This window comes from the organism of the source record quoted next, unplaced genomic scaffold (assembly GCF_019419815.1).
Source record: "Pyrus x bretschneideri cultivar Hongxiangsu unplaced genomic scaffold, Pyrus_bretschneideri_v1 Contig292, whole genome shotgun sequence".
NCBI lineage: Eukaryota > Viridiplantae > Streptophyta > Magnoliopsida > Rosales > Rosaceae > Pyrus > Pyrus x bretschneideri.
The window spans coordinates 8,203-22,190 of NW_025999604.1; the positions used below are offsets into that span (position 1 = coordinate 8,203).

The window sequence follows — 13,988 nt, forward strand, 5'->3', positions numbered from 1 at the left end:
TTCTCTTTTGTTAGCCATAACTACTCAATCAAGTTTATGATACTCCGTGATGATTAGTAATTCAGTATTCCCAGCTATACTGACTGTAAAAACAAATTGTGAGAGATTAGCGAGAGAGAGAGAGAGAAAGTTCAGCTACATGGAAGCTTACAGCAATGACACCTGAATGGCTAAGTTTAGGAGGCTTTCAGTTTACAAGGTACATCAAGTAGAGAGTGAGCGCACTCAAGTGGCAGAAACCAAAGTTTGGTATCATTCTTTGCAGCAAATAGCTAGATGCTTCATGCAAATGATGATGTTATCGATCCAGAAAAATCCCGTTTCGAAAACAAATCAAGGTTCTACTTATTAATCTGCAGTGGGTCTGGACTAATTAGTGTTTCGTTTAGACGAGCTGTTTTTTTTTTTTTTTGAAGAACTGGCATCCAATAAAACCAGGGCCGAAGCCAAAACGCACCAGAAGCTCACCGAGAGCAAGCTACAAAGGAAACCACAACTAAAACAGAGGAGGGGGATCAACACTACAGACCCAGCCCAAAGCCACGGTCTCCCCCTCCCCAGCAAAAACAAAAAAACTAATGGGGACAAGGTAACCCATCCTTGTTCAACACATGGACCAACGAAGATGGAGGGAAATTAACCCAATTCACATCGCACATCTCCGGAATACTTCTCGACGCCAACACATGCGCCGCCAAATTGGCAGACCTTGGAACCCAAGACCAGCGACAGTCCTGAAAGAGCCCCCCTAGGCGCAAAGCCTTGGAAATAACGGGGAAAGCCTCCCAGCTGCCCCGCGAACAACCCTGAGCTAAACAAAGGATATTCTCCTTTGAATCGGACTCCACAATGATGCATTCCAACGCCAAGGCTTTGGCCAGCTCGCACCCAAGCAAGATCGCAGCTGCCTCGGCAGCAGCAACATTAGTGGCCCCAACCATTCCACGTCTAGCAGCCACAAACTTCCCCGCATGATACCTGATCACCACGCCAGCAAAACCGCTTTTGGAACTGGCCTCCCAACTCGCATCCACATTCACCTTCAAGAAAGGATGGCCCGGGGGACCCCAGCATGCAGGAGGACCAGGGCGAGACAGATTCCTCTGAGGGTGACCCTCGGAAGCAACAGACGCCTCCAAAAACCCATTCACCGAATTCGAAATAGACATGATGACTTGATTAGGATAAATTCCCCTGTTATCATAAACAAAACTACACCGGGTTTTCCAAATAAACCAGCAAGTAAAAGCCACATTCATCAGGATCCTAGCAATCTCATCCTTAGAGCCCAAGTCAGACCCAATGAACGAAAGAACCCAGGCAGGGAAGTTCGATATATTTGCTCTATTCACCCGATAATTCAACGGGCCCCCAAACCAAATCGGTTCAACCCATGGGCACAGAAGGAGCATATGTTCAACAAATTCATCCTGCACCAAGCAAATTGGGCAACATGGGGAAGGGGAACAACGGCGCTTGAACAAATTCTCCATCGTGGCCAAAGCGCGGCTCAACGCCCTCCACATAAAATTACGAACCTTCGGAGGGGTCTTCAAGTGCCAAATACATTTCCAAACATTGCCTGGGATTACAGATGAGGATGCGGAAGGCCTGCCAATCATAGAACTCGAGTTAGCATGCTTCCAATGATACCCAGATTTCACAGAGTACACCCCATTCCTGGTAGCCGGCCAAATTAATCTATCCTCCCGAAGCCCATCACCTATGGACGTATCCAGAATGGCCTCGAAGTCCTCCAAAGAAATAAAAGGCCTAATGGCCTCAATATTCCATGTTCCGGACACATCATTTAAGTTCCTTTATTATAATGACTTAGCTGCAGGCAGTATTGACCAAGGTTCTTAATTTTCTTTAATCCCTAGTCTTTTTGTAATGTACTTGTTGCTTTAACAAACAAATTATGCAAACCTTACAAATTAAATAATACTAAATAACAACCTTCATGTCAGAAATGCAGATTAAACTGGCATTTGATGAAGAAATCTAGCCTTTGAGTAGAAAATACTCACTCCTACACCGGTTTGGATTTACACTTGGCAACCACTACATATGCACCAAGAACATATAGGAGCATATGATAATCCAAGTCGTGAACATATATATGATAATTAATCCAAATCCAAGTCGTTAACATATGGTGATTAATCACTAATTAGAACACGCAAGGAACTAATTATTGTTATTGCGAAAATGCAAGTTGCAGGAAGGAGTAGTTTAATTAAGATACCGCTGATAACAATTAAAAGTTAAACCTCGCTTCAGTGCCGGGGTTTTCAGTGTTGGAGTTGGTTTTCTCGGTCCCTCGATGAGCGGCTGCTGGTTGGACTGGACGACGACGAGCACTGTTTGCTTTCATCTTCTCGCTTCATCTCATTCAGCTCTGCGTGTGTTCTTCATTTTTCTTTTCTGGGTTGGACCCGTCGTTGTCCCTTTGAAAAAAGGTCAAAAGTTGAGAGCCTAGGGCCCATTAAATGGGCCTAAATATACAAAAACGTAAACCCACTGTTCAAAAATGGCCCAATTTTTAAAAAGATCAATTGACCCAAAAATAAAAAAATAAAAAATCAAAGGATGGAAGAATTGGGAGAGAGAACTCGAACACAGAAACTCGAGTGTAGAATTACTTTTGAGCTAAATGATGAACATACAATTTTTTTGACATTTTTTTACACCTCTATTATAGGACCTTAACCCCTCAAATTCAATTTCTTTCATTTAAAACCCGACATAACCTTTTTACTCAAATAAAATTCAGTGAATAAACTCCACATAAGCAAATTCATTAATTATGTTTTACTTTACACATTTAAAAATTTTCAAATGCCTAAAATACCCTTTTTGCATGTTTAAGGAGGATTAGTGATTTTACAAATATATGCAGATTTTAAGGAGGATTAATGATTTTACAAAAATAAAAAATAAAATCAAAAGGCACTGTTATTCCAAATGCATTAAATGTTATTTGAGAATTAAAGATTTCTACGTTTTGTAATTAATTTGGTTGATTTATGTTTCTCTCACTCCATAAAATTTGCTTCTAATTTGATATAGGAATTAATTTGCAAAGTTTTCTTAATCTTAACAATACTTTTCAATTTAAATATATTTTTTTAGTGAAATAGTCTATATTTTAAAATATTTATTAATAAAATAATGTACCTGTAACTTTATACCGTAATTTATCTATCATATAAGATTTGTGGAATAATAATGTACCTATTATTTAATTTTTACAACACTAATGTATTTTCAAAAATAATTTACTAATGTGTATAATTTGTAAAGCTAATGATGTACCTATTGTTTAATTTTTAAAAATGAATGTATATACAAAAATAATTTATCTATTGTTCCAAATTTTAGGATAAAAATTTACATGTTCTTATTTAACAGTAATGTATCCATAATTTTATTTTTGTATGAATATAATTTACCTACTTTTTAATTTTATATAAAACTAATTTACCTACTGTGACAATAATGTATCTACGATTTTATTTTTGTATGGATATAATTCACCTACAATTTAACTTTTCAAAAAATGTATCGTCTATTTCACGATTTACTATTACATATGTGTTTATGTGTTCACAAAATAATTTATTTAAAGTTATATGGAAATTGTTAAAAAGGTTAGCTAATGGTTGTATGAGAACTGACATACCCCGAACCAAATATCGGGGTGTGCTGGCCGTCACGTGAGGGTGACGTAGCCAAGTGCGCAGTGCGGAAGTACTAGAGTGAAAATACGAGGAAATCAAGCCGATAAGATAATTTACAATAAAAGATTAGTGAGTAATGGACGAAAACAGAAAGAAAAAAAAATGTAAAGTAGAAGTTCAAATATCCTAGGTGCAATCTAGAATAAACAAGTATTACATAAGCGATAACTAGAAAATCCTACATGGAGGGTGCTCTGTCAGAACTACCTCGATGCCTCGTTCACCGCCAATGTCACCGCTACCTAAAACCTGGAAGGGCGCAAAACAGAAAACGTGAGTGGGTAAAAACAAAGTTTGCTTTTCAAACCATTTCAATATCAAGTAATAACCCTTCACTGTAAAACAAGTATACTTCCCCATAAAATACTATATGTACTCGTATATCAAATCATGCTAAAAACGATAAAACTCAAATATGCCATGCCAGAAAATATGCCATGTCAGAATATCCAATCAAACGGTATAAGCATCAAGCAGGTGAGATAAAACAAATCATAATATGCCGGTAATATCAGTACATCAGCTGGAGTCACCTAAAGTGACCTGTACGGCTGAATCTATAGCTCCTCAACCACTATCCTGCACACGAGTCGGAACCACCTATAGTGGTTTTTACGACAGGCTGGTGTATATAAATATGCTCAGTGCTACGATTACGCGAAGATTGTGCGATGTATCGCAAGTCACCTACGAGTCGGAACCACCTATAGTGGTCTGTACGACAAGTTGGCACTTACCTTGGATCCAAGGCGAGCGTACGGTGCTGGAGGTGAACGATCACGTGAAGGCTAGGCCCTACTATGGCAGAGCACAAGCACCGAGGTGCAGAAATATAAGCTATAACTCAATCTCGGCAACACCACATCTATCACTAACAACATACTCACCTAACTTACCTAAGCGTCCGCGGTACCAAAGCATAACCAACACAATCACAATAATAATAATAATATCGACGATATTTGACATGGCATTTCAATCATAAACCATTTTGATTATAAAACCATTAAAATGTAATTTCTGGGAAAATACCAATCATAATATATATATATATTGAAAACAAAAGCCCACTCACTGATACGCAGAAGGGTCGTAGGCCCCGAGCCTCGTGTGGTTGCGCTCATCCTCAGAATAGTCCTCACCTATATGTGAAACAACTATAAAACCGTCAATTTAACGCACATAACCAACCTTAAGTAATAACTTCTCGTACATTGCTCAATTAGGGTGTTTGAATATACCAACATGCTATACTCAATCCCACGAACACCCCCATATTTTTAGAAAAATTTTCGGAAGCCTCACGCTCCCCCACGTGCTGGCCAAGGCACGACCACACGCGCCTCCCACGCACAGGCACGTGCCTAGCGCATGAACGGAATCCCTAACGCTGTTAGGGAATATTTCGTCAAAACCAGAATATTTCATTAACTTTAACCCTACGCCACTAGTCTTCGTTAGAAATATTCCGTCAACTTTGACGGAATATTCTGTCGTCTCCTACCTCAGTCACTGGAATCCGGCGCCGACAGCCGTTGTGTCGCCAGATTCTGGAAAATCTTTAAACTTACTTTTCTCACTCATTTCTCAACCAAACTTCACAAAATTTATGTCAAAATGAAGCTTAGGACAAGGGAAAGAAGTTTATACCACTTTGAAGCACTAAAAATGTTGGAATCTCGCCGGAGAAATCTTACAAAATCCGGCCAAACTTTAGAACTTGCTATCCCGAAGTCCAAAATCCTTCAAACTTGCTCTCCGAGCTTTGTGAGAAAGTTTTAAGACTCCTTGTGATCTTAAAACTCGATAAAACCTCCACGATCACGAGCATGTGAACAGTACCATCGACGGAGTCCACAGATTCATAGGGTTTTCGAGGGTTCCAAGCCAAACCAAGGGTATGAGCGTGTTGATTAGGTCACAAGGAACACGAAGAGGGTATTTGAAACCTCGATCCGTGCCAAAATTGTGAAGCGTGATGCTGTCCGTACAAATATGGTGAAAATGGAAGAAGTGTCGAGAAGGATGAGAGAGAGAACCAGGAAAGGAAGAAAATGGTGCACATGTGCATGTGTGGATGTGTGTGTGTGTATGTTTTAACCAATCACAAAAGCCAATCCAAAACGTAGCCCATTCACATACACACAACCACTAACAAGTAAGGGCAGAAACGTCATTCCCACGTTATCGGTAAATTATTTCGGAACGGGCTGTCACAGAACAGTTAAAGAAAGCTATGGCATAAATTGTAAATAACTTATATTAATAGGTTACTTATTTTCTTATGTGGCAATTTATTTAAATTTTGAGTTTTATTAGATGTTTATTCATAGGTGAGTTTTTATCCGAGGTATACAAGTTGTATAGGCCTATACATGGTCAGAAATAAAGATAGCGAGTGTGAGAGATTATTTTTCATGTGGAAGAGAAGACTTTTTCGGATTCAATTTTATTATAAATAAAAAAATAAAACTAATTAGAAATTAGGGTTAAACATTGTTTGCACATAGATATTGACAAAGAACTTGTCCAAGTCTTTTCCAAATATTCCCCTAACCTTCCTTTTATTTATTTTTTATTTCTTTTAACAAACGATAGTATCTACACTAAGATCATGGGGCTACGTAGTACTACGGTCGGGTGGTATTCGCTCCACATTACCTTAGATATGCTAGTTTCTTATGTGGGTTTAATTTGAGTGTGTCAGGCTAATCAATTTCTTTTTTGTTTTTTTCATCTCTTCAATTTCTATAAAACCTTGTAACTGCAAATTTTGCAGAACATGACCAACATAAACATATCCATGACAAATGGTATTGTGGCTACCACTGCTTAATTATTGAAACGTACGGCTAATTATCAACCAATAAAAATATTATTTTGAGGCCAGAGCTTATACAAAATGTACTGAGCTAGGTTGTTCATGGAACTCTTGGCCATAAATAGAGCGTCTCGACTTTGATGTTTATGAAGATACTAATTGCCTGCTGTAGATGGCAAGATCTTGTCATCCTCTATTTCAGCCGGGGAGTGGGGAGGACGTCGTTGCGTTTTGGTAATGAAACGACGAACAGTATGACGTGCCAACTCGCATCTGGAGACTACTGTTGCCAAGTCCTTGGCCATAAGCACAAATGCTTCTACTTTTGTCTGAGTTTTGACATGTTTGCTGGAGACTGGAACTTTGGCGAAACTGTCTGATGCCCAATCAAGAAGCTCTTCCCCGTAAAAGTGACCTTTCCCAAGGTGCTTGGTGGCCATTGATGAGATTCCTTGCCTAGCTTGACTATCACTCGATGTGTAGGTCCACATTGTCCCTTTGATAATGAATAGCATACAATCGAGTGGATCTCCTGTTCGAAAAACAAAGGTGTTCTCAATGTATGTCACTGACTTCAGATATTCGCATATCAACGTCAACATATATTCATCCATGTATTTAGGCTTTTTTACCTACACAAATGCCGCACAAATTTCATCAGAACTGTTAATCTTCATGAATTGCAGTATATATCTGTCTATATCCTTTCTATAATATGCAAGAACTAGAGAAAGATTAGAGAGAGAGAGATTAGAGAGAGAAAGAGAGAATAGAAGATATTATTTCTGTAAAGTATTTCTTACACATTAAGTATCTCAACAATATTGCCTTATATAGGCAGTTACACATCTAGTTACTAATGAACCAAAACACCAAGATTGTGACAAGTGTCACAATCATGAACCATTGACTATATATTCTAACATCCCCCCGCAAGCTCATGCTGGGATGAACTGAGCATGAGATTGAGACAATGAGTTCTAAACAGAGGACCACTTAACCCTTTGGTCAGGATATCAGCAAACTGTTCTTGGGAGGAAACAAACTGCACTGTCAATTGTTTCGTGGCCACCCTTTCACGGACAAAATGGACATCGATTTCAATATGCTTAGTCTTCTGGTGTTGGACAGGATTGAAGGACAGAGCAATAGCCGACAAGTTATCACAGAAAAGAACAGGTGGTATGCTCACTAGAAGACGCAGAAAGACAAGCAGTTGCTTAATCCAATCCAATTCTGCAGAAGTAGAAGAAAGAGCTCTGTATTCGGCCTCAGTAGATGAACGAGACACAGTTTGCTGTTTCTTAGAAGACCAAGATATGGGATTGGATCCTAAGAATACAACCAACCCTGTAGTGGACCGTCTGTCATTGGGATCGCCTGCCCAATCCGCGTCACTAAAGGCCTTGAGGTGAAGGTCTCCGCGAGCATAGGTTACTCCCACAGTCATAGTACCTTTTAAATACCGGAGAATACGTTTGACAGCAGTATAATGAGTGACCATAGGGTGCTGCATAAACTGGCATACCTGATGCACTGAAAAGGCAATGTCAGGCCTGGTGAAAGTAAGATATTGAAGTGCTCCCACAATGCTCCTATAGGTACCAGGATTGGGATAAGGATCACCATCATCCTTAAGAAGTCGACTATATGGAAGGCAGGGTGTATCACAGGGCTTGGCATCAAGCATTTCAGTCTTTGCTAACAAATCATGAATGTATTTAGTTTGGGACAGAAACAAGCCACTGGGAGTCTTGGAGATTTGGATGCCTAAGAAAAAATGTAACTGCCCCAGATCTTTGATATCAAACTCAGTAGTAAGAGCACTAATAACCTGTGGAATGGAAGTTGTAGCACTCCCAGTGATGATTATATCATCCACATAAAGCAACAGAATCACAACAGTATCCTCAACATATTTGACAAACAGGGAAGAATCTGCATATGTATTGACAAATCCCAGCTGAGGCAAGAACTTTGTAAAGCGATCATTCCAGGCCCTAGGAGCTTGCTTCAAGCCATAGAGGGATTTATGAAGCTTGCACACTAAATGAGACTGAATTGGATCCTGAAAACTAGGTGGTTGGGCCATATAAACTTCCTCTTCCAACACTCCATGCAAAAATGCGTTTTTAACATCCAATTGTCTAAGATCCCATCCAAAATGTGCAGCAAGAGCAAGGACTAACCTCACAGTAGTAGGCTTAACCACAGGACTAAACGTCTCACCATAATCCAATCCCGGTTCTTGACTAAATCCTTTAGCCACCAAACGAGCTTTATGGCGAGCAATAGAACCATCAGAGTGTCTTTTGATTTTGAATATCCACTTGCAGGCAACCAGATTTTTAGTAGATGGCAAAGAGACCAGAGTCCAAGTACCCTGAGCGTGGAGAGCAGCCAGTTCTTCTTGCATACTTTGAACCAGATAGGATTTTTAAGAGCTGACTTATAAGAGCTAGGTTCAATTAGAGACAAATCAATCTCTGCACAAGGTTGAGCAGATGCCAGGAAAGCCTTCTTTTTACAAATACCATTTTTGCTCCTAGTTTGCATTGGATGCAAATTGATGGGAGGAATATCCAAAACAGCTTGCAAAGAGTCAGGATGAAACTCAGTGTTCTCAGTATTCAGGGGAGAACCAGGATCAGGAACCACAGGGAGCTGAGAAGATGAGACAGGTGCACTAGTAATGGACTGAGGATTAAGGGAAGAATGCGCAGATGATGGGGTTGTGGAGGCCCGTGGTATGAATACTGAGACAGTATGGGAGCAGATGGAACCCCATTGGAACGTGACCAACCAGGAGGACCAATGTAGTTAGGTCCTTTATCATTGTAGAAGCAGAACCAGGTCACATGATTCATTTTGCCACATATTTGACAGCCAAGCTTCTCGGAAGTCTTTGCACCACAGAATGGAGCAGTGTGACCTTCAATGTTACACAACTGACAAACAGGAAGCATAGAGGTAGAGGAGGACCCTATTGAAGAGAGTGGAGAGGAACCAAGAATGCCTGATGCAGAGGTAGGTGCCTGAGTGGAGTATACTGGTCTGGGATTGAAGAATCTGTGTCCCTGAAACTTTCCTTTCCCCTTATGTTTATTCCCATTGTAAGCTTTGTAACCACCAGAGGCAAATGGAGATTGACCATGAATATGACCAAATGTCTGCGAGGATGACACATTTTTAGACTGAGAATTAGCAACCATAGCAGTCATAAAGGAAGCATTCGAATGATTCTCAACAATGATCTCTTCAGCAAGTAACTGTGCCCTAAAATCTTTTAGGGTAATGACACTTTCACGACCTCGAATCACACAACGAAACGTATTGTATTCAGAAGGCAAGCCATTAAGAGCAAGGATTACAATATCCTCATCTTGAAAGAACACCCCAGCAGCGGACAAATAATCCCTAGCTTCTTTAATGCGTTGCAGGTAAACTGAAATGGAATCAGACCCCTTTTTGATTGTCTGCAAATTCGACTTCATCTGAAAGATACTGGTTTTGGACACAGTGGAGAATTGTTCCTTTAACCGAGTCCAAAGATCCCGCGAACTTTGACTCCCAATAGCACAGGACATAGCCACAGGTGATAAAGTCGCAGTAATCAACTGCATTATAGCCCTATCATGCATTCTCCAAATCAAAACAGCATCATTCTCACCAGATTCACCAGTGTGTGAGGGACAGGAGGTCGATCCGTCCACAAATCCCATAAGCCCATTGCTTTCCAGTAAGAGTTGCATCTGAAAATGCCAATTAAGATAATTGGAGTCATCAAGCTTGACGTTAACAGAGATCGAAATCGACGAAATAAGATTCGTAACCGGAGATTGAAGTAACTGTAGTTGAGACGCAGTCACCATATTTCACACTCAATTGCAGATTCTTGAAACACAATCCCAATGTCAGTCAGAAATTTTCACAAACACGTAGTGTGCAAAGATCACAGACCATAAATCGAACCAGAAACTGATCCAGAAACTAAGCCAGTAATCAATCTCAATGAAGAAGCACCAAGAAAACCCTAAATCAAAACAGAACAAGAAAATGAGTCCGATCAGAACAAGAAACCGAGAACACCACAGAGGAAGAAGCGGAAGCAGAAGCAAGGAGGATCGAAGATCACGCGTTAGCAACAATGGCGAGTGATACCATGTTAATCTTCATGAATTGCAGTATATATCTGTCTATATCCTTTCTATAATATGCAAGAACTAGAGAAAGATTAGAGAGAGAGATTAGAGAGAGAAAGAGAGAATAGAAGATATTATTTCTGTAAAGTATTTCTTACACATTAAGTATCTCAACAATATTGCCTTATATAGGCAGTTACACATCTAGTTACTAATGAACCAAAACACCAAGATTGTGACAAGTGTCACAATCATGAACCATTGACTATATATTCTAACAAGAACAACATTGCAGCGAAATTGGATGCAATTGAATAAATAGATGGAGAGAAATCGAGTTTTGAAGAACATACTGTTCTAAGTGCATCCATGAGAAGATGACGTTTTACAGATCTTTTGGTTTTCCAGGGAAGAATAAGGAATGGGTTCTGGACATCAGCATCTTTGTCTTTTTTCAATGCTTGCTCTATGCTATGATTGATTGATTTCTTGATATCATCAGGGAATTTATTTTCGGCTATCCACTGGTTTACGCCTAGCTGCTTCACCTCAATCTTCTGTCTTATCTCTTCTGATTTTTCAGCTTCCAACTGTATTAAAGTCTGTCTCACCACAAGTAGAATTCATTAAGAAGCTCGATCAATGATCTCCTATGTCCTAGCTAGCTACATACCAGAAAGGTATTTTCACCGAAGGACTTAGGTATCTAATATAATTTGAAATCCATTCACAAATAATTGTACACGATAGAGGCGCTGAAGAATAACAATTGAAAAATAAAACTGTTATATAGTGAGATTTTGAATGTACCAACCTGTACATTGCCGATGAGATATAAAAACAGTAACAAGCCAATGATGGAAATGAGAATTGCAAATAAGTTTTCCCACACATTAGTAGTTGTTGTCAGATTCGTCCCAAAATTACTGCAAAACATTATAGGTACATGACATCATATTAGACAATGCTGCGGAATTAGATAACCCCAAAAAATTTATTCGTTACTAATTCTCTTAAAATTGTTTATTGTCAGTGATATACTTTTAACCTTAGATTTTGCAAGCCCCACCAGAAAGAGTAAAAGAACTTCTTTCCGAACTTTGTATGCTCTGAGTTATGATTCTTAAGGGAATCGAGAAATATTCCAAAATTAGATAATGGTAAGGCACCATCTGGAGTATCTAACGGGCAATGCTCGTTTAGAAATGTTATATTTCTCGAAGTAGTAGTTCGACGCCCACGATAGAAAGTATTCGTACATCCTATAGGATCTGGACTATGTTTTGCACAAGCATTGTGCCAACATGATGTCTCTCGTTCAATAGAAAAGAAATACCAAAAAACTCCAAGTATCTACAAAAGTAACAAATGCATAATCAAATGATTTATCAATTAAGGAATATACAATGCATTATGGAAAAATTATGACTAAGCCGACGTTAACAAAATCGAACAAACAAAAAGTTGTCTTGTAATAATTGATGACGAAAGTAAGTTTGATGGTACATATAATCCGAAACGTACAAACAAAGTCTAAGGTTTCTAAAAGAAAGCTTCATCCAACAAAAGTGAATACAAAATATATATTAATGAAATGACATTCGAAGTGAAACTTACGTGACTGGCAAGGATGTAGAGAAAAAAATTGAATAGACCTTTAACCCATATTCCAGCAGTCCTTCGAAGTTCATTGGACGACCAGTGAATTCGATATATCCTTGGTAGATATTTACCAAGAAGGAAGACATTAAGAACCTTTTTATGTTCCACATATCCAGCGCCTCTCATATTGTAAAAAACAACTAATATTAGCAGCTAGAGAAGAGAAATAAAAAGGTTTTAGAAAAATCTACTAATTACAGCTAGCTAGTTAAGAATAGTTGCACACAAAAAAAAAAAAAAAAAAAAAAAAAAAAGCAAGTTTAATTTCTCTTACTTGTGGGATGGGAAGAAGAGCTAGAAAATCATTTATGATGGAGAAAGATAACCACGACATCTTCTGAGTAATTTTCTTGCCACCTTCAATCAACACTTCTCTTTTTGATTCCCGAAACAAATTTCTCGTGGTATTTGCAGCCACATTAGTCCTCAAATTTTTGTGCATTTGAACTTTAACACCATTGTAAATTTTATATATAAAGGGCACAGCGAAAATGGTATCCGTGAGTGATCGCAACACAAGAACAATAGTTCTTAGCTTTTTGTCCATTTGAAGGCACTTGTTATCTTGATGAATGATTAAAATGTAAAAGAATAGAGGATCTAGTGAGACGGCAAACACACATGACATAACAAATATCATACTCCACTTGGGAAGCAAGTTCCCTTGTTCATCCCGCATTCCCTTTATTAGGGCATCTAATTCCATTGTAATCGCTGGTTTGCGCTGTTCTGTAACAGATCTTGAAACGACAGAAAAAGAACAAATTGCACTCATCAGAATCATGAAGAAACACAAAAAGATCCAGCAAAGTGCTGTTCGGAGATAGAGTTTATGAGGTATACATAAACTAGTGGATTGTATGTAAGCTACTATGAGCATTCTTTAGTGTGAAGCATACATAAGGGCCGTGTAGTGTAGAAGAATATGCATATGAGTGTTCATGAGAAAAAAAACAGGCAGACAAATGAAATGAAGAAAACTAAATGCTCGGCATTTGAAAACGTAAGGAGACGTGTTTTCACATGTGAAGCGAAACGGCCACATGCGCTACACGTCACCCCGTTGTGTTGTCACGTGTTAGGATTGAAAAGTCACCACACGTGAAGAGGCGTGTTGAGAATGAACCCCATATTAATGAGAGGAGAAACCTTGCATGGGCTTATGAGTAAGTTGGGCTACTCCCTATATTGTCAGTTGGTTTTATGATGGAACCTTAATTTTCTTTGGATTATAATCACAAGTTACAGCCATAGAATGGTTGAAGTATTTGGCCAGCCAAAGCCAGTACATATAGAAGTCCCAGTGTTTGATACAAAGTTGTATCTGAAAAAATTAGAGACAAAAAATTGCAGTCTTAATGTAAAGAAGTGCTAACCTTGCCTGGTTCTCCACATCTAAAGCTTGTCTTCCACAAGCCATAACTACTGAATCGAGTTTATGATACACCGTGATGATTAGTATTCCCTGCTAGCTTTACAGTAAAAAGAAATTGTGTGTGCGAGAGAGAGAGAGAGAGAGAGAGAGAGTTTAGCTACATGGAAGCTTACAGCAACGATGCCTGAATGGCTAAGTTTGGGAGGCTTTCAATTTACAATGTGGATCAAGTAGAGAGAGAGCAG

General features: G+C 39.0%; 2 protein-coding genes across 2 annotated transcripts; both read right to left on the bottom strand.

Annotated features, from left to right (window-relative positions):
* Positions 1-575: 575 nt before the first annotated feature.
* LOC103936570 lies at positions 576-2,377 on the bottom strand. Its single transcript, XM_009346420.2, has 3 exons — positions 2,274-2,377; positions 1,539-1,611; positions 576-1,430 (listed from the first exon to the last, which is right to left on the bottom strand). Exons 1-3 carry the CDS (start codon positions 2,375-2,377, stop codon positions 576-578), a joined length of 1,032 nt encoding a protein of 343 aa, XP_009344695.2.
* Positions 2,378-6,335: 3,958 nt separating this feature from the next.
* LOC103936571 (cyclic nucleotide-gated ion channel 1-like) lies at positions 6,336-13,105 on the bottom strand. The gene is made up of 6 exons (XM_018644825.2): positions 12,643-13,105; positions 12,324-12,521; positions 11,755-12,059; positions 11,521-11,632; positions 11,060-11,308; positions 6,336-7,196 (listed from the first exon to the last, which is right to left on the bottom strand). Exons 1-6 carry the CDS (start codon positions 13,072-13,074, stop codon positions 6,720-6,722), a joined length of 1,773 nt encoding a protein of 590 aa, XP_018500341.2. The 5' UTR covers positions 13,075-13,105; the 3' UTR covers positions 6,336-6,719.
* Between the last annotated feature and the right edge of the window lie 883 nt (positions 13,106-13,988).